This window comes from Chaetura pelagica, unplaced genomic scaffold (assembly GCF_000747805.2).
Source record: "Chaetura pelagica isolate M959 unplaced genomic scaffold, ChaPel_1.0 scaffold138, whole genome shotgun sequence".
In the NCBI taxonomy this organism is placed as follows: Eukaryota; Metazoa; Chordata; class Aves; order Apodiformes; family Apodidae; genus Chaetura; species Chaetura pelagica.
Genome location: NW_009954215.1, coordinates 3,085,356 through 3,095,545, shown reverse-complemented (window position 1 = coordinate 3,095,545; position 10,190 = coordinate 3,085,356). Strand labels below are relative to the sequence as shown.

Below are 10,190 nucleotides of genomic sequence, written 5' to 3'. Positions count from 1 at the left end.
TTCCTGGGACTGCTCCATCCTTTAAAAAATATTAAAAAGAATGTGCTTTTGTCTCTGCCTTTATTCCAGTAAAAGGAGCAAGGCTGTGAAATGGTCCAATTCCCATACAACTTATATTTGCATCAGGGCTAGTGCAGTTTACACATACTTAAAGCACCCGAATTTGAAAACTACCATAGATAATGTATTATTTTGCAACAGGATACATAATTTCTTCTGTGTGTGCTGTGGGATATTTGCAGGGGCAGTGTTTGGAAACATGTTTTTGATCTGTGCAAACAGAATGAGTCAGTTTGCATTCTGAGCACAAGAGGCAAAAGCAGCTCACTGGGAGGGCAGCAAAGGGGGCAGGGGTAGGCTATGCCAGCTGCAAGTCCAGAGCAAAAAGCCAGTAAACATGGGCTACAGGAACAAGCTGTGCTTCAAATTGCTGTGAAATCCTCCAAAGCTAAACAAACAAATATTTTGTTGTCTCAGACAGAAAAATGAAAACCTACCCAGCCATTGGTTTCTTCCTCCTCTTCGTGATCAGCTATGGCTCCTCTGAAAACTCAAGTACATCCAGAGGGTGTGGACTGGATCTCCTCCCTCAGTACGTGTACCTGTGTGACCTGGATGCCATCTGGGGAATAGTGGTGGAGGCCGTTGCAGGGGCAGGTGTGCTAACAACATTACTGCTGATGCTGATTTTGCTGGTGAGGCTGCCCTTCATCAAGGACAAGGAGAAGAAGAGCCCCCTGGGAATGCACTTCCTCTTCCTTTTTGGGACTCTGGGACTGTTTGGGCTGACATTTGCTTTCATCATCCAAGAAGATGAAACGGTGTGCTCCACCCGAAGGTTTCTGTGGGGAGTTATCTTTGCTTTGTGCTTCTCATGCTTGCTAGCTCAAGCCTGGAGACTTCGTAGACTAGTTCGACATGGGAAGAGCCCCTCTGGCTGGCATCTAGCTGGTGTGGCAGTCTGCCTGATGCTCGTTCAGGTCATTATTGCAACTGAGTGGTTAATACTGACAATTGTCAGAGATAACAAGTTGGCCTGCAGCTACGAACCCATGGATTTTGCTATGGCTTTGATTTACGTGATGTTCCTGATGGTATTTGCCATGGGATTTTCTCTTTTCACTCTCTGTGGAAAGTTCAAGAAATGGAAGAAAAACGGAGTATGCCTCATTATAACCCTTTTTTTTTCCATTCTGATTTGGGTAGCCTGGATGACTATGTACCTCTTTGGTAATGCTGAGCTAAAGAGAAGAGACAAATGGAGTGATCCCACTCTTGCTATTGCACTGGTGTCCAGTGGTTGGGTGTTTATTATTTTTCATGCCATCCCGGAGGTCCACTGTACCATCCTTCCATCGCAGCAGGAAAATACTCCCAATTATTTTGATACTTCACAGCCAAGGATGCGTGAAACTGCATTTGAGGAAGACATACAGCTTCCTCGGAGCTACATGGAAAATAAAGCATTTTCAATGGATGAGCATAATGCAGGTAAGAATGTCTCAGGGAGGACTGTATTTTTCTGTAGTAACCAAGAAAATCATCTGCATGAGACATTTTTCAGGTGTCCCAAACAACAGTCATTACAAATGCCATGTTTTTCACACTATATATGGTTCCCTTTTACAGTTTTCATTAGGATATCACCTAATTGGGGAAAAAACATTTTAAAAATGTAATACAGAAAAGATATCTTTGGTTAAAATTATTCTTCTGCACGTTATTTTTTCATTGAAAAGCTGAACAGTTTCAAATGCAAAGCCAACACTGAAAATAATAATTAAAAAATCACTTTAGAAAAAATAGTCTCTATTTTAAAATAGTTTAAATGACATTTGTTGTCATTTTTGTAGTTAACAAAATTTAATATTAAATATTTTCCTAAAACCCAAGAAAAAATCAAGTAAGTGCTCTGTGTTACAAAATGCTCAGCCTTTTGAGCAGCAAAATAATAATAATAATAATTTATATTTCCATTAAAATGGGATTCAGTGCCACTTTCTATGACATTGTGGGGGGGAAAATGCCAAGAGGCGTATAGACAACTTCAAAGAGTCTTTGTTCTGACAGCTTTAACATCTGAACAGAGTATGCACAGACAGGTTTCCAGGTAGCGGTTGCTTTCCTTATCATAGATGTTTGGTGACACAGAACAAAGTGTGATGACACATTAAAATCTGCAATGAAAATAATTTTGAGTGATTATAGAAAGGACCAACAACAACTGCTCGCTTAAGAGATCCAGACCATTGCTGAACATGTAACCCTTTATCAGGGCTGCTTCTCTAACCAGCCGTGTTCTGTAGTGCAGGTTGAAGCCTGGTGCTGACCCACAGTTGGATAAAGGATGTCAGTACTAGTCAAACTGCTTTTTATTGACTGTAATTGAGAAGAGGACTTTGGATAGCCCAGCCAATAGTTGCCACGTTGCTTTGGCAGCTGCCAAAAGAAGGCTTGGGGCATGTTGTCCAGGCACTGCACCTTCCTATTCATCTTCATGTACCTTTGATTTCCTCTGGATTTCATGTTTCCTCTGGATATGGACCAGACATGGATGGAGGAAGATATGACTCTTGTTTGTCACGGTTTGTCAGGCCAGGAAGGCATTTTTCCTCCAACTATTTGAGCAGGAACTTCAATGTTCCTTTATAACTCCTTTAGCAGAAACTTTATACTACTAGTAGAAAAGCTTTGAAAAGAAAGGAGATAGGATCCTGTGATACCAAGTGCAATGGGAAAACAAACAAACAAAAATTTGCATGGATAAAAGAATGGTTCTTTATGACTAATGTTCCAGAGCAGCAAAGGCAGCTTCACAATGGACTGTAAAAGCACTCATCTTTTTCTATCCCCCAATTAATTACTTTCATAGTAAGACAACTGCAGTGACTTCAGTGGAACTATTTCTGACTAAGGCAGATCTAAGAACAAAACTGGATCTTTCACTCTCTATTACTCCCATTCATGCCTACATTTTAAAAAAGAACTGGAAGCTCCTTTTTGATCTCATCATTCAGTAATTAAGTTTTTTCAGCCTTTTGAGCAGAAAAATAATTATTATTATTATTTATATTTCCATTAAAATGGGATTCAGTGCCACTTTCTATGACATTGTGGGGGGGGAAATGCCAAGAGGCGTATAGACAACTTCAAAGAGTCTTTGTTCTGACAGCTTTAACATCTGAACAGAGTATGCACAGACAGGTTTCCAGGTAGCGGTTGCTTTCCTTATCATAGATGTTTGGTGACACAGAACAAAGTGTGATGACACATTAAAATCTGCAATGAAAATAATTTTGAGTGATTATAGAAAGGACCAACAACAACTGCTCGCTTAAGAGATCCAGACCATTGCTGAACATGTAACCCTTTATCAGGGCTGCTTCTCTAACCAGCCGTGTTCTGTAGTGCAGGTTGAAGCCTGGTGCTGACCCACAGTTGGATAAAGGATGTCAGTACTAGTCAAACTGCTTTTTATTGACTGTAATTGAGAAGAGGACTTTGGATAGCCCAGCCAATAGTTGCCACGTTGCTTTGGCAGCTGCCAAAAGAAGGCTTGGGGCATGTTGTCCAGGCACTGCACCTTCCTATTCATCTTCATGTACCTTTGATTTCCTCTGGATTTCATGTTTCCTCTGGATATGGACCAGACATGGATGGAGGAAGATATGACTCTTGTTTGTCACGGTTTGTCAGGCCAGGAAGGCATTTTTCCTCCAACTATTTGAGCAGGAACTTCAATGTTCCTTTATAACTCCTTTAGCAGAAACTTTATACTACTAGTAGAAAAGCTTTGAAAAGAAAGGAGATAGGATCCTGTGATACCAAGTGCAATGGGAAAACAAACAAACAAAAATTTGCATGGATAAAAGAATGGTTCTTTATGACTAATGTTCCAGAGCAGCAAAGGCAGCTTCACAATGGACTGTAAAAGCACTCATCTTTTTCTATCCCCCAATTAATTACTTTCATAGTAAGACAACTGCAGTGACTTCAGTGGAACTATTTCTGACTAAGGCACATCTAAGAACAAAACTGGATCTTTCACTCTCTATTACTCCCATTCATGCCTACATTTTAAAAAAGAACTGGAAGCTCCTTTTTGATCTCATCATTCAGTAATTAAGTTTTTTAGTTAAATGGATAGAGGCAGGATAGCTATAAAATAATTTTAATATCTATTATAGTGCAATTTATGTTCTGTTTTAATCTATCTGAATCTTACACAGTACAGCACAAAATAGATTTCCTTATCTGATGCCCTTATTAATGTTAATTATAATAAATGCAAGTCATTCCTACTCCTATGGCATGTGGGGGGAGGATACATATATTTTTAGTAAATGAAAACAGATTCATTATTCCTTTGCAGTGATTCTCTCAGTAAAGACTTGGGACAGGGTTTGGAGATAAAACTTACTAGTATGGTAGAGATTTAAAGTAATACAGGTGATAATATTCATGTCACATTCTGTGGCTGCTGAAGTGTTAATGTAAGTCAGATCACTGTAGGGATGGATGTCAGTGGCCAAGCACCTGGAATCTATTAGCAATTGGCTCTCTGCAGGTATGTGGAGGATATTCTCTTCTTTTGTTCATTTAATTAATCTCAAATCAAGAATTCATCATTAATTAATTTCATTTAAGAACTTTTAGTACTACATGGCACCCTTGGAGCCAATGCCTAAAACCAAAGTTCACAAAATTTAAAATACATGTTAAGGAGACTTTGACATGACATCTGCTCAACTCTTCTTGGCACTATTTTTTTTAACCTACACATCCTCTATGAAAATAGATGTATTTAGTAATAATGGAAAAAGTACAAGGTAAAATAGTAAAACTGGTATGAGAAAAAATTTTAAAATGAGTATTTTGTCCACAAGCTTTGTCTCTGATACTCATCTTAAAAGAATTTTAAACATATTGCAGTAATAGGGAAGAAAAATTTAGCAATATGAAATAGAATTCACTGGCTTTTTAAGATAACTTTGAAATGACCATGGAAATTTTGTGTAAATATTTTGTGTGAAGGTGCAAATATGTTAATGACAGTATGCTTCATCAAGAGATTTTTCTTTATGTGTACTAGCAAATACCAGTCACTTGTGTTTAACACACAATAAGAAGCCAACCTACAAAGACAGAATACTGCTGAGATGGTTAAATATGAAATAAAAATTCTCCCAGTCTTCTGCAAAAATACTTAATTTTAAAGTATAGAGCAAATGAGGGTCTGTGTGTATCTGAACTCAACAACTGAGCATTTGCAAGGCTGGATTTCTAAATATCTGTGCTAAATCAATACTGTTCTTCATCTCTGTGCACAACTCCCAAAGAGAGGAGTAGCAGTGGATAGAGGACAGCATAGGGCAGTAGGATCCATTTAAATCTTGCTCCACACAGCATAACTATTAAATCCTGGCTTCAGTAAAGTCTGTGCAGAAATTCTTGTAAACTTCAGCTCATTCACGATTTCAGACAAAGTGTAGAATTGTAATTTGAATTAAACCTAGGATAAATTCTTGCCCCAGGTTACTATTTACCAGCTCACAGATGAGTATTGCCCATTGTAAACACACAGATTGCATGGATAAATGAGCTCTGTTCCCTGGTCACATCTGAATTCAGTGAACGTTATTCACCCCCAAAGTAAAAGGAGAGTTTGTATGTGCCAGTCCCTGGACTGGTTTAGAGAGAAAGAAGTATATCTCTAACTGTGCAAATCTCTCATGCAGAATATACATCTTGAATCCAAACATGCTAAAATTAGGGGAGAGGCTGAAGTATTTCTGGTATAAACATTCAGGACAATCAGTATTTTCTCTTTTGCTTCGGTCATTTGCCATGGCTAAGCTATTCAAAAGTAGTACTTACTTCATATTTCTAGTTTCTCAGAGTAAATATAATCTGAAACATCTGGAAAATCCTTACACGCTAGTCATGCTGAAGTAATGCTCAGGGGGGTATGAGCATGCTTACTGGCTCGAGCAATGGTTTGGATCCCTGTCCTCTGAATTAGATAGAAAGCAAAATGCAGTATCAGTTTACTTAACCCCACAGTATCCAGACCAATACAGTAAACACTTTGCAAAATACATTGCACACATTTGACTCCTATTGAAATGAGACTAAGCAAACTTCAACCATTTGGTTCCAATAATTTTTTTCCCCATTTCACAACAAACAGTTAATTTGAGGTAAAACTGAATCTTCTGAGATCCATCTACAAGAAAAGCTGCTGTTCAAATGCAATGTGAAAACTGGTATGGCAACATGAAAGTTTAAAAACAATGGCAAAGTTCTCAAGAGCTAAACTGGAAGCAAGATTAATGTGTGATTTCAAAGGAAATAGCTGTTCCTAAGAACCATCTCTCTTTTCTGAACGCAGCGCTAAGAACGGCAGGATTTCGGAATGGCAGTTTGGGAAGCCGACCTAGTGCTCCTTTTAGAAGCAATGTTTATCAGCCAACTGAGATGGCAGTTGTGCTAAATGGTGGGACTGTAAGTATCAAAATGTGATGATTAAGAAATCTTTGATATGCACTGATATATACAACCCCTACTAAATGAAAAAGCTGCTTTTAGCTTATCCACAGCAGGGGGGAAAGCTATCAGTGAAAATCCAGGCAGCAAGTATGCATGTCATGCTTCCCTTCCCTCTAGGAAAGATGTTATTAAAAGTATTTTGCACTTCTTTACATTTTGCAGTGTAGCTTAAGTGAACCAAGTTCTTTGATGAGACTACATACCCAGTGGCCCTTCAAATTACATTTATGTTAAGGTATTTAACAGAACTATTAATTTCTATCCTGATTTTTTTTCAAGATGATGTGAGCTGCACAAATGTTTGCAAGCCAGTACTTTACATAAGAATAGTTCTTGCAGAAAGCAGTGGTCTGCCACATATCATCCATTTTCTTGTAAAATGTATGTAATTCTTTGTAAGTTACAAATATGTACATCTCTGGCAAAGGCATTCATAGAAGAGACTTTTTACATGTTAGTAATATTCACCAAATGTTTTACTGTTAATAGCACTGATTTTTCTTTCTTAGACAATAGTTTGGCAATGCCATTCTTAGATAGACCTGTTTTTCTGCAGCCTGGTTGTAAGAATGGCTTAGTGATCTGATGTTGAGCAGACTTTCTGAATGTTTTTCACATGTGTAATTTGCACTTGAAGACATTTCATACAGCAGGTATACTGTTGAAAAAGATTTTTCACCCCCATATTTTTCATGCATACCTACATGCTTCTTAAAAATCTACCCATGAGCCAGTTTATACTCATGTGAGTTGGGTTTTCTTTCTTTTGAATCATGAGCTGATTCCATAACTCAACCTCTACATTTAAAACCAAATAAGGTGAACTGATGCAGGTCTCTCATTGTTTTTAAATAAGTAAAGTTTTTGTTGATTTTAGTGAACAATAGGGACTAGATGCAAGGATTCTCCTGTGGGAAACATCAACATAAAATGAAAAGGCTTGTGCTTTGCTGTCAGTAATTAACAGCATCCTTCTGATGCTCGGATTCATCTATGCCTGTGTTTTCTGATAGCAGACTATGCAGCTCAGGGAAAAGGCAGTTTAAGGATAAGCTAGAGATTTGTTTTGGGATTTTTGTTTGTTTGCTTTGTTTTGAGGAGGATACAGAGCTTAATGGAGAACATCAGACAGTAAAATGCATATATATAGTCATGGCTTTTACAGAGAGGTAAAGGTACTGTATGGGTGGAAGATAAGTTTCCTTGTATCACTTTGCTCTGGAACAACTGCCTGGAAAGCTGTTGTGTACATGTAGCATGATAACACTGATTTTTGCACAAACTAGAACTCTCAGTTATGGGTTTATTATCCTTATTTCCAGATACCAACTGCTCCGCCAAGTTACACTGGACGACACCTCTGGTGAAAGGCTGTAGGCTGTAGAGAATAAGAATCCTTGTTGCAGATGTTGTTCCCTGGCAGTGTGTCTTTGAGGGAGGAATCCGTAACAGTACCAGAACAAAGCAACAAAACATCCAGGAGCTTTTGAAATCCTGCAGAGGATTTTGTTGAAATGTGAACTGATAATTGCAAAAACAAAATTGTAAAACTGAAGCTAAATCTAATTTAAAATAGAAGTAGGCACACCTTAAATTGGAAGAGGGAGATATTGTATTCTGAAATGTAAGGTATTCTCTTGTCTGTAAGTAGTGTGTGAGGCAAGCCTGTTTTTGGTGGTTGCCAGTTGCTTGCATACTACCCTCCTCTCACCTAAACGGAATTCATGTTGCCACAAGAGATTGCCACTACAGGGTGAAAACAATGCAGGATTTCCTTCCGTTTTGCTCCTTTTCCCTTCATTTCAAACATCATGAAAAGTACCTTGTTTGCTTCATTATCTAGCCGCACTGTACAGTCACATCACGCGTAGTCAGGCATTGTCACTCTGTGGCAACTGAATTACCATTACCCTGTAGGCTGACACTTGAAAAAGCTGGCGTAGGAAACGCAGTTCTGGAGGGATGAAAGGTCTGTGCATGTTTCATGCGAGTTATGGAGCTTCTTGAGGCAGAGAGACAAAGTGTGGGCCCGGCACAGAGGCAGCTCTCCTGGGCCACGGGGGATCCGCTCCCTGTTATTCCAGGCACAGCCCCGAGCTGTGCAGCCTCGTGTCTCCTGCAGCCGTAGAGTGAAACTGGAGGGGTGTGCTTCTGCTGGAGAGAGAACAGGGCTGGAGTTTGCCAGGAGCTCGTTGGGTGTGAGGGTGGATTAAAGGCAATGGCCGCGCTCCAGGCCCAGCGCTGGGGCAGCTCTGGTGGGGCCGGGGCCTCCCTTCCCACCCCTGCTCACAGGAGTCATCCCCTTGGCTGCTGCTGGTTGTGCATTTACACGTGGTTGTGCATTTTAGTGCCTAGCGAGTAGAATCTCCGTGCTGGAGGTGGTTTGTTGTTGTTTTTGTTTCTTTAAGGTGGTTTCTTCCTTACTCCTCCCCTCCACTTCTTTTGAGTTGACATAAGGCAGACTTTCTCAAAGCTTTTTATCTTTGTTTTCTCCAGGTAATTGAAAAGGTTCCCATTGCCCATTGTTTGTGCCATGGTTTTTCATTATGTTTAAGCAATCATTCCTTTATTTAACATTTAATACATATCAAACATTGAAAGCATCATTGTATCCTCACTGTTTGGCCAATGTTAATCTTAGCTTTCCTCAATACTAAAAGCTAATTGTTTTTACTTGAGGGCATAGGAAATATATAACATTTAAACCTTGCATATGCTGTAATGAAAATATATATTTTCAAACTAAAAAAATATAATGTACAAATAACTGAATAGCTTAGTAGCTTCACAGAAAGAAGTTACTTGCTGTATACTGCAAAAGAAAGACAAGCTTTTTATTTTTCAAGAGTCTTCCCGATTCGTCATGTACCTCCATTTCTACTGAATTAGGAACCTAGTCCTGCAGACTTGTACTCCCACCAGTAGTCCCACCAACACCAGTAGGCCTACATACAGGTACACAGGCTGCAAGACCAGTCCCTAAGTGTTGCACACAGATATATATGTATATATATGGAAAAAAGATATATTGCCATTCTTGCCATGATCATCTTATGGGGTTTTATTTTAAAGCCCTTCTCTTCCAGAAGCAATGCTTTTCTGTTACGCATGAGCAAAGGAGTATGTTAGTTCCCCCCTGCCCTTCCCTCCTCAAGGTAAAGGAAGCATGTGCTTGTTTAGGGATTGCTTATTTTATTTTGTAAGTGACTCGATGACCTTAGTAACCAAGTAGGGTAGGGGTGGTGTTGCATGCTATCCAGTGACTTATTTTAAGTAAAGCTTTGATCAAATAACATAGTATTTAAGATAATGATAGTTACCCAGAAGATGCATCATTTGGAATGCTAAAAACCTTATTACCATCACTTGCCTGCAGAATTTTCCTTTTAAAAACCTATTAAAAAACCTTCACAAAACTCAATTGTAAAAACATATAAGATGACCATGGCATAAATGGTAAGACAGCTTTCTTTTTAAAAAAAGTTTAACATGCTACAACCAAGATTTATGAATTATAGTAAACATTTTACAGACCTTGGACAAAATCTGTACAAGACACAGTTAACTTAAGGAACATTTTTAAAATATTTTTCTAGAGGTGACTGAATGGATAAATAGAGTTCCCAATCCTGCTCCTGCTG

The 10,190-nt window shown here is 38.8% G+C and overlaps 1 protein-coding gene across 1 annotated transcript; it reads left to right on the top strand.

Moving 5' to 3' along the window:
- The first annotated feature begins 485 nt into the window (after window positions 1-485).
- Window positions 486-7,916, top strand: GPRC5B (G protein-coupled receptor, class C, group 5, member B). The gene is made up of 3 exons (XM_010003229.1): window positions 486-1,491; window positions 6,392-6,504; window positions 7,872-7,916. Exons 1-3 carry the CDS (start codon window positions 486-488, stop codon window positions 7,914-7,916), a joined length of 1,164 nt encoding a protein of 387 aa, XP_010001531.1.
- The last annotated feature ends 2,274 nt before the right edge of the window (window positions 7,917-10,190 follow it).

Excerpts from the sequence above, each read along its gene's own strand:
- GPRC5B (XM_010003229.1), top strand. The coding sequence starts at position 486 with ATGAAAACCTACCCAGCCATTGGTTTCTTCCTCCTCTTCGTGATCAGC. Across the intron at positions 1,492-6,391 it reads AATGGATGAGCATAATGCAG|CGCTAAGAACGGCAGGATTT; the intron begins GTAAGAATGTCT and ends TTCTGAACGCAG. Across the intron at positions 6,505-7,871 it reads TTGTGCTAAATGGTGGGACT|ATACCAACTGCTCCGCCAAG; the intron begins GTAAGTATCAAA and ends CCTTATTTCCAG.